General features: G+C 39.4%; 1 protein-coding gene across 1 annotated transcript in view; it reads left to right on the top strand.

Annotated features, from left to right (window-relative positions):
- The window catches only part of LOC135499507 (uncharacterized), a 46,583-nt gene that overhangs the window by 20,526 nt on the left and 7,398 nt on the right, over positions 1–18,659 (top strand). Inside the window, exons 4-5 of the mRNA XM_064790297.1 lie at positions 14,888–15,052; positions 17,663–17,872. Coding sequence (XP_064646367.1) covers positions 14,888–15,052; positions 17,663–17,872 — 375 coding nt within the window. The remainder of the gene's footprint in view (positions 1–14,887; positions 15,053–17,662; positions 17,873–18,659) is intronic.

The raw sequence follows: 18,659 nt of genomic DNA, 5'->3' as shown, positions 1-18,659 counted from the left end.
GTACCCTCACAATCACAATCTGGGAAAACCAATTATGTGTGTTCCCAGTCTGGAGTCCAAAACCTGAATGCTACACAATAATATTTGATTCACCAAGAAACATAGAGACAGAAATACAAACAATGGCAAACAGTAACATGTTTTAGAGTGGTTAATCCATAATCATAAACCTGCTAATTAATACTATTTTAATCCTTTGTTGTATAAGTCCTAATTAGGCTGTGCTAAATCATGCCTTTCTCTAAATGTAGTCTGGTAGAATGAGAATGATTGAGACATGGATACAAAATAGATAGTTTGACAAATCATCAGAGATTTGCACCATAAAAAATGCCCTATGACAATAATCTAAGGTGGACCTTAGCCACAACTATGATAACCGGGAAAGGTTACCAAATTATTGCTAAAATACCCGATACACAAAGAGCACAGCAGAAGGAAACAACACGAGGCAATCGGTGCTGCCCTCTGCACTAAGCTGCTGACACTAGAATGGCCGCACGCCTGGTGGGCACCTAGGAGGCCGAGCCTCAACAAACATCTAATACATGAAAAGTAAAGAAATGACTATCGCTACAAACAAACATTATCTACAAGTGCTACAAACATTGACAAAAGATTTACCTCATGGCTGACCTCTATAACTGCGTGAAATACGAAAAATAAGCGTTTGAACGGAAGAAGATCACTTCTTCAAGTCTTAAGCACGAAAGTCTTGGCGACTTCTTTTCCTAGAAAGAAGATGGTACTGCACTGCTCACCGGTCACGAAAAGCAAACGGGGGGAAAAACAACCGAACAAAAAAACAGCGGCAGCTACACCAAGAACGCACTATTTTTCGCCTTAATTTTCTAATAGACTGTGGTTATACAGTCATTACCAAACGTGAGTGCGAATTCAAAGCGGAGGTTAAGGCAGACCCTGAACTAGCGGCATTTGCAGAAGATTTAAAGATCAGTGATCCTCTTAACCCCTGAGAAGCGTTTTTCGGGGGGGGGGGGGGAGAACGAACGCCGTGAAACTGTATCATAAATGCACTGAAACCAAAAATATCAAGTACGTAGACTTTACATCCCTGTATCCGTATGTCAGTAAATTTAGTCATTATCCACTTGGTCTTCCTGTTTTCTACCGAGGTGAAAATCTTCAAAAGATTGAAGATCCTCTTAGTGTGAAGGTTTAATCAAATGCAAAATTTTACCTCCAAAACGCTTGTATTTTTCTGTTCTACCTCAGAGAATGGGCTGTAAGTTAAAGTTTCCTCTTTGCGCGAAGTGTGCAGAGACGTCGTCTAAAACATGTGAGCATTCAGACGATGAACGCGCGTTGCTAGGCACATGGGTCATATTCGAAGTCAGAAAAGCAGTCGAAAAGTATTATGGGGGGAAAAGAGACTAGCGGTAGAAATAAGTTGGAGTCCTGTAGGTTCTGTTCACTTCTTCTAATTCAATGAACTTTCATGAAAGCAAATACATTGACAGTTACAATTACAAATACAGATTGGAAGTCCAAATATGTGTGTACCCAGTCTGGAGTCTCCAAACCTGAATTACTTCACAATAACATTAGATTCACCAAGAAAACTTGTAACTAACAACATAAATTACCTTGAGACAGAAATACAAACAATGCAAAACAATTGTAAACAGTAACATGTTTTGGAGTGGCTAATCCTACATCTATAACATCTATAACATGCTAACATGCTAATCATAAAACCATTGTTTAAATGTAAATCCTGACCAAGCTGTGTTAAGTCATATCAGAAGGTAAAAGTAAAATTGGAGAATGATTGTGTTTAGAAATATAGAACAATGAACAAAATAAATATCTGCCAAATCGTCAAAGATTTGCACCATAAAAAAAGGGTTACAGTTTATTGCAAACCTACGAAATTTGGGATTTTGAAGAAACGAGCAAATATGATCCGGTGGCGGTGACGAAAGAGGGTGGTTTATTTACAGGTTTTATAAACTCTTTTCTGAAACAGAAGTAGGAAGCTAGTGGGTGGCCCGATTGGTGTGAAACAGAGGAGGACAAAAACGAATATATCGCTGATTATGAGAAAAATGAGGGCATGACTTTAGACAAGTACAACATCAAATATAACGCAGGCATGCACTGTGCCTTCAAGGCAGGTATTTGCTCACTTTGGGGTAGGTTTAGAATGCAAAATAACTTTGTGAAGACTTTATACACAGATAGTCCAGAGGTTTATGTTGACAAACTGACCGATGATAGCATCGAAGTCACCGATTCGCTGTTAGTGAATGAAGAATTCGTTTTGTTGTGCCCCCGCCAATGCTTAAAGCATTGCGGAGGCATTCAATACTTTGTCATTGAACCAAATGTATCTTTGCTACACTAAGCTTGACATTGGTGCCCAAACTAAGCAAATTTTTTCCTCCAGCAACAGTAGATGCTACTCTAAACTGCAGGTACTATTGAAACCCAAACAGCACTCATAAGCATGTTTTACTGATGTCCGTCAGCCGTTAGGCGTCGGGCATCTGTAAACTTTTCGTTTCCGCTCATTTTAAGGAGAACCCTTTTAGCGATAACCACGAAACTTTTTTTGTGCGTTGGCCTTTACTAAAGGAAGGTTCCTTTCGAAAACGGGCTCGTTTCGATTGTCAATATGGCCACCAGGGCGGTGTGCTTGAAATCAGTTTCCGTCAATTTGGAGGAGAACTGTTCGTCCGATAGAATTTATTTTTGGTATTTGCGTTGGGAGTGACTGGAAGAAGGTTCCTTTCGAAAACTGGCTTGTTCCGATTGTCAGTATGGCCACCAGGGCAGCGTGCTTGAAATCGGTTTCCGTCAATTGCGAGGAGAACCATCATACCATTCTTTAACTATTGTTCTATTATTGCGTATTCTGATTGGACCAGTGCCATATTCGAAAAAAAATAAATTTTTCTTCGTGGTGTACATCGAGGACTGTATCTTTTTCTTACGTAGATTTTTATAAACATAATTTTAGTAATAGAAAAAGATAAAGTGTACAGCGGGCATTACAGACCAATAACTCTTTCACGATGTCAACTAAACCCAGATACCAGCTGCCTGGGGTGGTCTGAAAAACATTTTACTTTCCTAATACACCAACTCAATGTGCTCACAGGCTTTTTTGCTTCTGCTACTGTTCGCGAAATTGCTACTGTTCGCGAAATGAAAAAGTATAAACTTGTATATGATAAATGTTACCTGAGTGACGATTTCTACACCTTGTCCTTCAGCTATTTACTATGTTAATAATGATATAATAATAATATCATCATTGTCCACTCCCTCGTGACGTCGCGTTTAGATTACTGCAACTCACTTCTGGCTGGTGCTTCTGCTGCACAAATTGCACGTCTCCAGAGATTTCAAAATCGTTTTGCTAGACTGATAACACTCAGTCGCTCTCTTGAACATATTACTCCAGTCCTGTTTAAACTACATTGGCTGCCCGTAAAGCTACGGATTGATTTTAAGCTACTCGTCCTTGTCTTCAAGTGTTTGCGCAACATGTCACCATTTTATCTAAAACTTGAATTTTATAATTATACTCCAACCAGATCACTACGGTCTTCAGACTCCCTGAAGCTGGCAGTACCACGCACTAGGCGTACCATTGGAGATCGTTCCTTCTCAGTTGCAGCCCCAAGGCTCTGGAACGATCTCCCTCTGGCAATAAAATTTGCCAGCTCGCTGCCAGCTTTCAGGAAGAGTCTGAAGACCACCTTTTTAAATCATTTTATAATATGTATTAATACCTTTTACGTAATGTTTTTAAGTAATGTATCTAGGCCTATTTATTTTTATCTCTGTGAGGCGCCGCGATATATACATGAGCGGCGCCATAAATTATCGTTTTATTATATCATATTATTGATCTGTTAAGTGCATTCTTATTTTTTTCATGTCACAATGAAACCCATTTTATGTTTTGTTTGTGAGTTTGTGAACACGAGTATGTAGCGATTGTTTGTGTTTATGTCATTCCGTAACATTTGTAAATATTGTGTAATTTTCTAGTTATCACCATCATCAACTTCATCATCATCATCATCATCGTCACCGTCAGTGTATATGTCCACATAATCAATGACAGTGACATTTCTTTTTCTATTAAGCCTGCTGTTAACTTGTAATCACAGTTACAATCTGTAAACAGTCATCTGTGGTAATACCTTGATAGGCCATAGAATGGGTTATTATCAATGTCATTGACGTCATAATTGCCATTATTCCACTGTTCCAGTCACAGTCAATATCAATTTTTATTGTACACTTCATCAACACATTACAATTACCTTTTCCAGACAACGTGTTCTCAACCTGAATGTAAATATAATATGTATATAGTCTGCTAATTTCTGCACTTAATGATATCCCGTGAAAGAAATATATATTGTGCACGTCTTTTATCAATAAAATAATCTATAAAGACTTATTTTTGTTGTTGATTCGCTCGTTATAGTTCACACATCTCAGCATGCATATTTCAAGCAGCGATCATGTCTTGAAACATCCATTCACATGTCTGGTGGCTGGACCGACTATGTTTGGAAAGTCTGTCTTTGTGCAGAGATTGATAGCCAATGCTGTGTCTACGATTGAGCCACCGCCTGAAAGGATCGTTTGGGGCTATGGTGATGAATGGCAGGAGTCATTTACAGCATTTCCAAATGTAGAGTTTGTCTCTGGGCTGAATTTTTCTCAAAATCATTCTGCTGACAGGCGAACGTTGCTCGTTATCGATGATTTGATGTGTGAAACTGACGAAAAAGTCACTAAAATATTCACCAGAGGGTGTAACCATCAAAATATGAGTGTGGTTTATATTGTTAAAAAATTATTTCACAAAGGAAAAGAGCAACGCACTATAAGTTTAAATTCGAATTACATGTATCTTGTGCAATTCAAAAATCCGAGAGACGTGTCCAGATTATGCATTTGGCAAAGCAAATCTCTCCTGGAAATACAAAGGCCGTGTGCGGAGCTTTCAATGATGCCACGCGCCAGCCTTTTAGATATCTATTCTTAGATTTCAAGGCATCAACTTCCGACGATTTACGCTTAAGGACCAATATCTTTCCTGGCGAGAATCAAATTGTATACTTAACAAAATGACAATCCAAGCAAGTAACATTCAGTACGTGTTGGCAGGTGACCCAGCATCAATTCAATATTGCAAAATATCACATACACATTATGTGCATCAACTGAAGGCTTTGAAGTTAGCCCAGGCTAAGAAGAGATGTAAAATTCTTCAGACAGCCGATAAAGGCCTCCTCAATGCCGTGGGAGAGTCAGCGAGCAACTGTTTAAAAGGGAACGTACCCCTCAATCGAAATCAGTTCAAATGTCTGAGAAACACAGGCACTCTCTTCGTAAATAAGCTTGCAAGAAGACGTTATTAAGAGAGCGTAAACGGATCATTCAAAAGGATGGTTTTTTAGGAGCATTGCTAGGTCCTGTGATAAAAGCCATCGGAAGTATTTTTGGCATTTAATTACTTGCTATAGCAGTCGTTATAAAAATATTCAACGGATATGAGTCAGATGCAAAAAATGTCGCTTATACCACAGGAAATGGTTGAAAAATATCTGTATCAACAACGCCACAAGGAGGACACTAAGCCGCAGGCACAGAGTGCGATGGGTGTTGATCAAGAAATGCACGACTTACTGTCCTTCACCTCTATGAGTGATTACGATAAGGCAATAGCATACTCACAATTGCTGCGCAAATATTTGGGAACGATACATTTGTCGTTTGTAGATTTAAACGCCCATACACCGAAAGTTCAACAACAACAACAAACGCAACCGGCTCCAGTTGCTAGTACACACCCTGTAACAACAACGACAAAGGCACAACCCGTTGATACAGTGGCAGTGAGTCAAACGGATGTCACAACCCCTGTACAACAGGCAGCTCTTTCGACTAATGTGATATTGTATTATGGGGGAGAAGGAGACTAGCGGTAGAAATAAATTAGAGTCCTGTAGGTTCTGTTCACTTCTTCTAATTCAATAAACTTTCATGAAAGCAAATACATTGACAGTTACAACTACAAATACAGATTGGAAGTCCAAATATGTGTGTTCCCAGGCTGGAGTCCAAGACCTGAATGACCATATACAATCTTTGATTTACCATGAAAACTATAACAATACAAAATCACCAAGGAGACATAATACAAACTTTGACAAATCAAACATGTTTCTGATTGAAAGACTTATACTAATTACACTTGCCAATCAAGCGTCTCCAACTTGTTTGAACATACTTGATTAATAAAACAATGACCTTATAGTGAAAGAGTTAAACCCTCAGTAACCATTGTTTTCAAAATTAGCTAACTAGTTTTGTGTTTTGACATGTTCGATATGTCAAATATTCACCTTAAACATTATGAGAAATGATAACTTGTAAATTTATACTTTTGATGAAAAGTGCACCATAAAAGACTCCTGTTGTTTTAAAAATCAAATTCGCTGCTGCGAATTATACGCTGTCTACAAAAGACAAGATTAAATAGCAGTATAGATGAAATTACAAAATGAAGTCACTAAAGACGAAACCATATAAAAGTATACATGAAATTGCAAAATGAAGTAACATGAAATTCACTAAGTGAACATAATTCTTCACACTATTCTATAGTCAAAATAGCTATATTGTGCACATAAACTCATCAAAATGAAAGTCAATTTTATGATTCATAACATCTTTTTTGAGGCAGATGGAAATAGTTGCATCTTCAGAATGTGGCCAGAAGTCCAGTATAAATGTCAAACGCAGTTCAAATCATTTCATTGTTCTAAAATTCAGTTTATATTCAGTGTCATGTGATAACAAAATTTACCCCATAAAATACTCCTGTTGTTTTAAGAGATTTGCTCCTGCAAATTCCAGTTGTCCACAAATCTGAAACCCTACTCTTTTTGTTTTTGTTTAGTATCTTAAATTTAACATTGCATTTGCCTTACTGAAGTCCATGGTGATGCTAACTTGATTACACCGACGACCATCATTCCCAACCAATTGAGGTCCAGTGCTTGGCAATTGACAGAGTTGAACGTTGTGTCCTAATGTGAATGTTCGTTGTAGTCTTGGGTGATCAAAATATACAAAAACATCCTGATCATCAAGAATAGGATCAAACTGGAAACAAAGGTCTGTGTTCAATGTGTAGCTCATGATGCAATCCTCGATTCGTTTGTGATTTGGCAGGAAAATTGTCCTTGGCTCGTATCCATTTTGTGTCTGGATGGGAACGGGAATGTTCTGGGTGCACCCAGCAAAACCCATTTTCGGTATCCTGTACATGGGAAATGATGGACGCACATTCATCGGATTTTCTTGGTTGTTATTCCTTATTCCTGGGTTATTTGGTAAACATGCAGGCACTGTATTTGAAACACTATTCCTGGATGAAACGAAATGGGTGGCATTGTTCAATGAGTTGGTCCATAGTTCATCGTTGTGCACATTCTGGATTGGTACTACTTCCGTTTTTTTTTTCACTGCATTATTGTCAGACAGACTGGTCATTTCACATTGGACAGAAGTTGAGCGATGCTCGGAGGCGACCTGCACAGAAACAGATGGGTTGCTGGATACGTACTGTACCGCCTTGGAGACTTTTTCTTGGCTGCATTGCACTGTGGTAGACATTGTCTCTGGAGCAAACTGAGTTGCATATGATTTTGAGTCCGGTTTGCACTGAACACTAACCGACACAACTGTAGGGACCAGTTCTACATCGGTTTGTGACGACACACTTCTACTTTGAATTAACTGCCGATCTTCCTTTTGGGAGGAGTTCATTTCATTGTTGACTAGTGTCTCTGCAGAATCTGGCTTGGCAATTGCTGAAACCACCCTCTGTGGGCCTAGCGCAGACACTGAAGGCATGCTAATTGAATTGTCACTCACGTTTTGTCCTTTGATTGTCTGTAAATACAGCTCCATACGGTGTTTATCACGCCGAAGTGTTGAAGGCGATTTTAAACCTTTCATCCGTAGAGGTACAGCAGTTCGTTTTACAGCTCCATCTGCATTCCAGAAGAGAGTTAGCGACGTGCCTTCTGCAGTTGCTGAAATATCCCATTCGTTAGGGGTGCTGGTCAATCCAAGAGTTGCTATCACTGTTGTGATACTTTGAGGTAGCGTCGATATCGTCATGATGAGATGAGTCACTCGCTTGGCGTCTTCCTCTTGTTTCTCTTGGATCCTTTGGGTTCTCCACCAAATATTATGGGGGAGAAGGAGACTAGCGGTAGAAATAAATTAGAGTCCTGTAGGTTCTGTTCACATCTTCTAATTCAATAAACTTTCATGAAAGCAAATACATTGACAGTTACAACTACAAATACAGATTGGAAGTCCAAATATGTGTGTTCCCAGGCTGGAGTCCAAGATCTGAATGACCATATACAATCTTTGATTTACCATGAAAACTATAACAACACAAAATCACCAAGGAGACATAATACAAACTTTGACAAATCAAACATGTTTCTGATTGAAAGACTTATACTAATTACACTTGCCAATCAAGTGTCTCCAACTTGTTTGAACATACTTGATTAATAAAACAATGACCTTATAGTGAAAGAGTTAAACCCTCAGTAACCATTGTTTTCAAAATTAGCTAAGTAGTTTTGTGTTTTGACATGTTCGATATGTCAAATATTCACCTTAAACATTATGAGAAATGATAACTTGTAAATTTATACTTTTGATGAAAAGTGCACCATAAAAATTGCAGCAAGTACCCGGATACTCGAAAGCAAAAGCGAAAAAGTTGGTTAAAGGGAAGCTATTGGAATAAATTGATGCAGCAAAATCAAATATTTTTTTAAACAAATACATACCAAGTTACATGACAAACAAATACTCTACACCAAGGATATGATGAATATTCCTAGATAGTGCAGAAAATTGCATTTAATAAGCAGTTTGCGGGGGTAGCCATGTTTGTTCAAATCTCCCGGGCGAATGACGTCATGGATGCAGTGGGGGTTTTTCATCAAGGTGAGTACTACTTGTTTCCACTAAGTTTCCAGACCTTTTTCTGCCCTGGTACCTTGGCTCAAACGCATAGGGAACTAGACCTGCTCGTACTTCTGCTGATGCACGTTTGTAATCAAATGATTCATCGCCGGACGTCGACGAAGAACCTGAAGAAATCGAAGAACTGTCATCTGTCATTCCAAGCATTCGCCATTGTTCGAACAGCTGATTGTCACAATGGCTGCATCCATGACGTCATTAGCTCTCCGTTTTGAGGAGAGACCAGATTAAAATCCACCAAGATGGCGGCAAACTTGATTAAAAAATAAGCAATTAAAAACATCCATTTCACTCATTAATGTTTGTTTATTTATAAAACCAAGAGCCACAGTTTTTGTTAAGAATACGCAGTTTACGTAGATGTTAAGGTTGTAACTGTTGGGCGAATGGGGAATCATTCCCATAGCTCCCCTTCAAAGCACTGACGGACGATCCAAATTTTAACTGGAATGAAAGAGGTGAGATTTCAATAAACGGCGATGTCGTCAAAGGGAGTGATATGAAGACTGTCGTAATGCTTCTTCAATGCGCGACAGACGTTCACACCGGCCGGCGTTGATTCTGTCCTGTCCTTTTTAAATGGGAAGGGTGTGATATCAGGTAACATGGTAACCAACAGAGAGTGGAAAAAAAGACTCGGCCTCAGTGACAGTCCGAAAGCAATCGCTAATAAAACACCGACGCCCGATCGGAGAAATCCATTAGCTTCTTGGAACTCTCCACTGACATTTCACACCCAGAGTTCTCCAATATTCGATACATCCTCTTCACGACGAAAACATGGCAAAAAGAAAAATGAATCCACGCATGTTTCGATACCTGACTGAGGCGAATACAGTTTCATACATGCCTGTTCTTCAAAAACCTGTGGATTCATACAGCAATACGTGGCATAGAAACATAAAGAAAAAACCCAGCGAGGTGACAGAGGCTAATGCGTCGGATGTATGGCACACGCTCTATTCAAAAGATGACATGTATTTGAACGATGTCAAATATATATTTAATGTTGGCGACCACGTTAGAATCGGTAAGACAAAAATGATATTCAAAAATCCTATTTACCTAACTGGTCAACAGAAATCTTCACTATAAAAAGGTGTATTAAAGCACGCCCTCCTGTGTATACAGCTCAGGACACGCAGGGTGAAAACATTCATGGCACTTTCTACGAAAAGGAATTGCAGAAGGTGATTGTTAGACCTGAAAAAACCTATAAAATCCAACGAATACTTGCAGAACGGGTGGGGCTAGAACAAAAGAATACCTTGTTAAATGGGACGGATATCCCTCTAAGTTCAACAGTTGGGTGAGTAAGGTGAATGTTCAACGCCTGTAATCACGTCTATGTGTGCCTACACGTTTGGTATATTATTATTTACTAAACATAACACATCGCGGAAATGTCACCTGGAGCAGAAAAGAATGACGGGGATGTAAGCGATTCAAGCGCGCCCCTACAAAAGAATTGGAAACTTTTCGGTCATAACGTTCCCAAACCAGAGATAATTTTTTTTCGCTCAAGTTATCATTATTAACGTCGTGATTATCACAGCCCTCATTAATATAGCTATTGCCAACGGTGAGAGTACTGTGTGGATCTCTCTCCTGTGCAGCTGTTTAGGATACTTGCTACCGACTCCTACGTTACCCGAACATACGGCTGCATTAGCCAAGAAACGTTTTCCCAATTAAGGAGAAATGACCACTTTTAATGAACATGTCTATGTCTCTTTACCGTGCAATAGTTCGCTGAAGTTCTTTCCCGATAATACAATCGGTCATTACATCATCAAACTGAACATGCGTATCTATCTTGACTCGGCTGAAAACTGGGAGGTCGGTCTGGCGGAGGTCCAATATCCGCACTCCTTGAGCAATATCAATGCACCCGATAATGTTTTTCATATCTATAAACCAATCAGCGATGATCCCGACCCAGAAACTGGCAATATACTGATGGCTTGGAAACCGTGTACGCTGCCAGTTGGACACTATTCCGAAATAGCTAAGTTAATACTGCTTGTTAATAAACTAATTAAAAAAACACTTGATGCAGGTGTTGAACAGGATCACCGTTTTTTTCTCAAATACGACGATTCCACAGAGAAGGTGTCTTTTATAATGCCTAGTGGAAGAGCGATGTCCATGACAAAACCTCTTACGCGCATGTTAGGCTACAATCGAGACGTGTTTCTATTTCAGGGAATACCACTGCGCCTTTTAAACGGAATTGCACGGTGCTTATCACAATTTATACAGATATAGTGATGTACTTCAATATCGGCTAGTTTGGCGACGTATTAACCCCTTTACTCCTTGCAATAACCACTGAAGGGTGATACTATCAGAAAATCGTTTCAAAATATTCACTATTTCCCTGTTAGCAAATCTATATGGCACCCTCGAAATCGATATAAGGATAGACCTTGAAGATCCTGTACCATTTGAGAAAGGACGCGTTGACATTGTACTTCACTTCCGACGTAAAAAACAATGAGAAAAGTGTACATTTGCGATCCTCGCTGCTAAGACGCCCACTATATGCGAAAGGCGGTGGGGGCTTTCCTGTTTTTATTGGGTCGCCCGTTCAAAAAGGGCACGGTATAGGGGGTCTGTTTTCGGGTTTGGCAAAAATTGCTATCCCACTGCTGAAATCGGCAGCAAAAACTAACTCGTCTTCATAATCCGAGTCACTCAGCATAGAGATGTGTTGGTCCAAATTTTCCCGGTCTCCTGGCAGTTACTTTTACCTTCTGACATGACTTAAAGCTGAACTGCATGCACAAAACCAGAGCTTCCCAAGCGGTAATAGTAAGAAATTCAAACGACCGAAAGGCCCTTCTGAATACGGCCTGAAACATGATAGACCTCCAATGCTTCGATGCGCTTGATTTCACAAACCAGCAAGCCACAGGACGATGCAGACAGTCTCGGAGAATTATGGAAGAGAAAAATCAAAATCTTCTCCAGGGATTCGAACCCGGAACTCGGGCTCAGAATACGAACGCTCTAACCGTCTGAGCTAGGAGGACTTTCTTGTGAACTGCTGCCAGCAAATATATCTTATATGAATGGCGATTATGCTTTATTTTTGAGAGATGAACCAGAAATTTTTCTCAAGTACATGTAATAGATAAAGATACCAAGACAAAGGTGAACATTGCTAAGAGAAAACGTGGACTCCGCATACATAATCACGCACAGCAAAGAAAAAATGACTTTCTTTCTGCAGTTGCCCCCTGGAAGCTGCTCAAAGATGTTGAACAAAGATTACACACAAATGTTTGCACATTCTATAAAGGCATAAAAAATGGCAGGCATTTCAAGCAGCCCAGTGGCCTTGAGTGTTGGCAAATAAAACCAGAGGTCTCGAGTTCGAGTTCCGATGAGAGGACCTTTTAATGTTTTTCCTTCCAGAATTCCCTGCGAAGGTCCACATCATCCCACGGCTTGCTGGTTTGTGAAATCAAGCACATCGAAACATTTGAGGTCTATCATGTTTCAGGCCGTATTCAGAAGGGTCTTTCGGTCGTTTGAATTTCTTACTATTGCCGCATGGGGTGCTCTGGTTTTGTGCATGCAGTTCAGCTTTAACACAGCTTGGTTAGGATTTACATTTAAACAGTGGTTTTTATAATTAGTATCAATTAGCATGTTATAGATGTTGGATTAGCCACTCCAAAACATGTTTCTGTTTACAATTGTTTTGCATTTTTGGCTCACCGTAAGGGGAGTCTATACGATAGCGCTGTGTCCGTCGTCGTCGTCGTCGTCGTCGTCGTCGTATCCTAACAGTGGCACGTTTCTTAACTGCTAGGGCTATGAACTTGAAACTTTGTACACAGAATGCCCTAGGTCAGCTGACCTCTGACACTGATTTTCGGTCCGATCTGATTCTCTGTTTGGCCACCAGGGGGCCAAATGTCGATATCTAAAAAGTGTGATATCTCGCTTATTAGTGACTTGTTTTCGATAAAACTTTTGTTGTAGGTACTCATAGCAAATATACATTTTATATTATACGGGTTTTTAATTTGACCTTGTTTTCAAGGTCACAGAGGTCATATGGCGTAAATTGGCCATTAGAGTGTAAACTATGGCACGTTTCTTAACCACTAAAGCTATGAACTTGAAACTTGGTACATATAACCCCCTATATCACATAGCCTCTGGTGCTGAATTTTGGTTTGATCTGATTCTCCACTTTGCCACCAGGGGGCCAAAAATGGATATCTAAAAAGTGTGATATCTCGCTTATAAGTGACTTGTTTTCGATAAAATTTTTATGGTAGGTACTCTTAGGAAGAATACATCACATATCTTACGGGTTTTCAATTTGACCTACTTTTCAAGGTCACAGAGGTCATATGGCGTAAATTGGCCGTTAGAGTGTAAACTATGGCACGTTTCTTAACCACTAAAGCTATGAACTTGAAACTTGGTACATATAACCCCCTATATCACATAGCCTCTGGTGCTGAATTTCAGTTTGATCTGATTCTCAACTTTGCCACCAGGGGGCCAAAAGTGGATATCTGAAAAGTGTGATATCTCGCTTATAAGTGACTTGTTTTCGATAAAATTTTTATGGTAGGTACTCTTAGGAAGAATACATCACATGTCTTACGGGTTTTCAATTTGACCTACTTTTCAAGGTCACAGAGGTCATATGGCGTAAATTGGCCGTTAGAGTGTAAACTATGGCACGTTTCTTAACCAGTAAAGCTATGAACTTGAAACTTGGTGCATATAACCCCCTACATCAGATAACCTTTGATGCCGAATTTTGGCCTGATCTGATTCTTTATTCGGCCACCAGGGGGCCATAATGGAAAAAGGAAGAAGTGCAATATCTTGCTTATTTGAGTGAATTGTTTTCGATAAAATTTTTATGGCAGGGACTTCTAGCAAGGATACACCACATGTCCTACAATTTTTGGATTTGACCTCCTTTTCTAGGTCACAGAGGTCAAATGGCGTAAATTGGCCATTAGAGTGTAACTATGGCACGTTTCTTAACTGCTGAAGCTATGAACTTGAAAGTTGGTACATGTAACCCCCTACATCAGATAATCTCTGACACCGAATTTTGGCCTGATCTGATTCTTGATTTGGCCACCAGGGAGTCAAAACTGAAAAAGTAGGACATGCAATATCTCGCTTATTAATGACTTTTTTTCGATGAAATTTTATTGCAGGGACTCTTAGCAATCACACGATATTGATCTTGTTGATGTCATAGACAATTATTGGTTGGATCATAAACTTATATATACTGCCCTGTCTTATTACTTGACATCAATACACATCTAAAAAAGTCTTCATGCCTGATTGTGTTCACCATATTCACCTCTAAACTAAGCATGATCCTGCCTACTAAAAGATGTATACGGTGAGCACAATGGCCCCTGGCCGTTTCATTTGTATTTCTCTCTCTAAGTAACCTATGTTGTTAGTTATCAGTTTTCTTGGTAAAGCTATGTTTTATGTGTGACCTTCAGCCTGTGAACTCTACCAGATTTGGGCTCTCCAATCTGAGATTGTGTATGTGTTAGTGAATAATAGTATTAGATAGGATTTCCATCTTAAACTTCTATTAATCAACTTAAATTTCTAGTCTACCCCATAATACAAATACTACGCATACTGAGTTTTAGCAAATTTGTATGTATAATAGCTGCACTGCAGCATTGTGTATAAAACTGCATTTTTGTTTTTCTGAACCACCAGACAATATGAACACTGAACAATATAAATAATATTTGATTTCATGAATCTACAATTTCAACAAATATTGGAACTTTTTTAGATCATCTTTGAGAAGAGCCACTGTATCTCCAGACCAGTCTTTCCATACAATGTAAACACGGTGAACTTTGATGATGTCGACCGTCTTGCTGAGAATTTCCCACTGTGTATGAAACTGCTTCATCAAAACTTAAGAGAAAAGCACAGACTTGCACACCATTCAAGGGTAAGTCAACAAAGCGCTATTTAGCACCACATTTAAAGAGTAAGTAGATTAGAGCCACATTGCTTTTCATTACTGTAGTCACAGTGAGCATTTAAAAAGACCCAGAAACTTCTGAGCAGATATCAGGTGATATAATGAATTCTATTGGCTCATTTACATTTTGGCTGGGCATTCCAGCCAAAAAACAAGACAAGACCACAATTGATTTTTTAAGCCTTTTAGCAGTTAAATTGTCAATGTTTGACCGCGACGCATCAAAGAATGCGTCAAGTAGTGAAACTGAAATTCGGATATGATATACGGGTAAGTCTTGCGAGTAACTGGTGCGATGGAAATTGGTGATTGACCACGGAAATTTTTTTTTAATCGACAAATTAGACAGACTTTGATATTTCCACTGTTTTCAGCCAACTGGCAGAAAAAACTCAAAACACGCCCCCTATTACTCAATTAGCAAAATTCGAAATTAATTTTTTCATCAAATAATTTCTTTATATCTGTAGACTTGCCACAGCAAATATTTTTTCAATACCTCTCCAAATATGTACTTGAGAGTAAAAAACATGCACTCGTCTAATTGATAGGCCTCGACCCTCCAACATATGAATATTCATTAGTGGTCTTGTCTCAAACCTGCACTGGTCAATGGAGGCCGCCATTTACATCGTATGACATCACAAAATTGTATGTTACGTCACATCGACCTCTATTGCGCCAAGGTGAGTAAATTCCGCATGTATCCGGCCCGTCGGCGACATGAGGACGTCCTTCTTGTATTTTACATGGTATGACCCCATAACATGGCCGACGTCTGTTTTTGCACAAAGATATCACATTGGGTTGAGTCACTCTAGAAGCTACTTGGTGATAACAAAGGATGGACCTAACCAATATTGCTTACATTTTCACGTTGCAACAATGAAAGACCTCATACTGAAACCGCATGTCTGTTGACTGTGCTTTAAGAGAGACTGGCATCACGCTTTGTCTCTCTATATTGGACCATATTGATATCACTCAGGTTCTGGTTTCTTCTGTAATTTTTTGTTGTTTTGTTCCACAGATAAATATTGAGGTAGTCCAGCAAAACGGCGAAATAAAACAAAAATCACCCGAATACCATCAACTTAAATTCGATCCATTCAATATCACAAAAGGATTTTCAAAATTCTGATCATTTCGATGCTTTTGAAGCATTTTTTGCCCCGATTTTCACAACAGCGATCCTCGGCTATGGTGACGACACGTATTCGAACTGATTCTTACCTAGTTAGTCTGACCCGAGTATTTGCACACGTTCTTCTTCTTCAAACTTGGTTTGGGTGACATGACGGACGTTCACCAGAGTTAGCGCATGCTCATTCTAAGCCATGTGCAGACACTGCTTTGCAAGAGAGATGTGAGTGCAGTTTCTTCTTCCGAAAATGACCAAAATACTAACCTAGCGGAATACTTATAACTCATCGATAAGGGGTTGAGTGAAATAGCTGCTATTTCATCCAACTGTCCTCATAAAAGTACATTATGTCAATGTCATTGGTCGCCTGATGCCGGAGTTCTGAGTCCGCGCAGATCGTCTGTGTGTTGTGGATTGCACGTGGCTGCCATTACTGACAGCGCGTGGTATTGGATGATCAAGAACACGGTCCATACAGCACTGCAACTTAAGAAATCATGAGGAATACTGACTGAGTTCAATTTGAAATAAACGAAAAGTCAGGCTGCTGTGCGTAAACGATCATTTAGCTTGTTATGTTCAGAAAAAAACAAGCGAATTTGTCCGCAAATAGTTCATCCGACAAACAGAATGTACAGAACACACACTGTAGTACATGTCCAAAGATTTTAGTAAGTACTAAGCCTTTAATTGGGGCCTTTCAGAACAGAATAAAACCATCCATTGACTGATAAAAAAATATGAGGAAAGTACCTACTCCTACAAATAACCATCAGCACCTCCTTTGTGGGGACCATCAAATTTGCTGATAAGCAAATGTCTAAAGTCTAGTCATTGTTGACATCTGTTTGTTCCTTTCACCAGTCAATGCCAGGGTATACTGCTGATGTGAAGTTTTGATACTAGTGCATCTTATTTTTGTGCATTTATCTTGCCATGTTGACAATGGAATTCTGCTGTTATGATGTTAGTTACATGATACTCACCTGACATGTCACTGATGAACTCTACAGTGTTTATCCTGTGAATCAAACTCTAGCAGGGTATACAGACTGCTGATTTGAGATTTTATACATGTTATTTTTTGTGCATTTATCTTGCCATGTTGACAATGGAATTATTTTATGTGACCATTCATAGTCCATTACTCCTGTTTTGATGTTAGTAATATGATACTCACCAGACAGGTCACTGATGAACTCCACACGTGTTTGTGCAAAGGACTATTCTTCTAAACATATAAGTCTGATGAGCCAATAAATACTATACGTAAAGTAAGCAAATACATTTTGTAATTTTGTAGAATAGACAGATTTTCAAGCATTTTCAAGCCAATGTTCTACTTATCAATCCCTTTCAATTCAAGAACGTGGTCAAGTCCATGTGGAATAAATCATAGACTGACAATGATGAAAAACAACTTCTATTTTCAGGTAATCTACACACTTTACCTGAAAGAGATCGGCCTAACAGTCCATGAATCACTAAAATTCTGGAAACAAGAATACTCTCAGCCAGCCAAGGATGACAGCACTCGTGACTGGCAAAAGAAGACAAAGCATTACACATACAGTATCAGACATCTGTATGGTCTAGAGGGATCGCGGATCAACTACAGGGCTCATACATGTCAAGCACTACAAGTTAGTGACTAATTACTTCCTTTCTAGCCCCCTTGATCACGATTTACTTTAGTTCTGATCTTCCTACAAGATCATCCTTCCCAACCGAAGCATTAGCCTAGTCCTTCAACACCAAACAATAGATAAGACAGAGCTGTTCCATGTGTGAGGAAAACGGGGTTTTTTTACTGGGCTTCATTGTAGCTTTGAATTTCGACCGTTCCATAACTTTAAAATCACTTTCCTTCTTTCGGATCAGGGTTCGTGCTTCCACCTCTATTTTGTTGAGAATATATCGTGTCCATCCCTGATATTCAGGTGATATGTTCCTCTGAGTGATGTGATAGAAGATTCCAACGTTTTGAAATGTTTCTACGCAGCTTTGAGATCACAAAATTATGCTTTTTAGCTCACCTCTTAGCAGAAGTGAGCTTATCCCATACCGTGGCGTCCGTCGTCGTTGTCGTCGTCGTCGTCGTCGTCGTCGTCGTCCGTCGTCCGTTAGCAGGGCACGTTTCGTAACTGTTAGACCTATTGAGTTGAAACTTGGTACACATGTACCCTTATGTAATGACACCTTGGAGACCAAGTTTCGGTCCGATTCGTTTCATGGTTAAAAGTGAAAATATGCAATATCTCCCTTAATAGTAGTCGGGAAATTTTGAAAAAAATATGGTAGGTACTTCTAGCAAAGGTGCATCATATATCCTCCGGGTTTTCGATTTGACCTCCTTTTCAAGGTCACAGAGGTCAAATGGTGTAAATTGGCCGTTAGGATGTAACGATGGCACGTTTCTAAACTGCAATG

This window comes from Lineus longissimus, chromosome 15, assembly GCF_910592395.1.
Source record: "Lineus longissimus chromosome 15, tnLinLong1.2, whole genome shotgun sequence".
NCBI classification, from domain to species: Eukaryota; Metazoa; Nemertea; class Pilidiophora; order Heteronemertea; family Lineidae; genus Lineus; species Lineus longissimus.
This window is presented reverse-complemented; position numbering and strand designations above follow the sequence as displayed.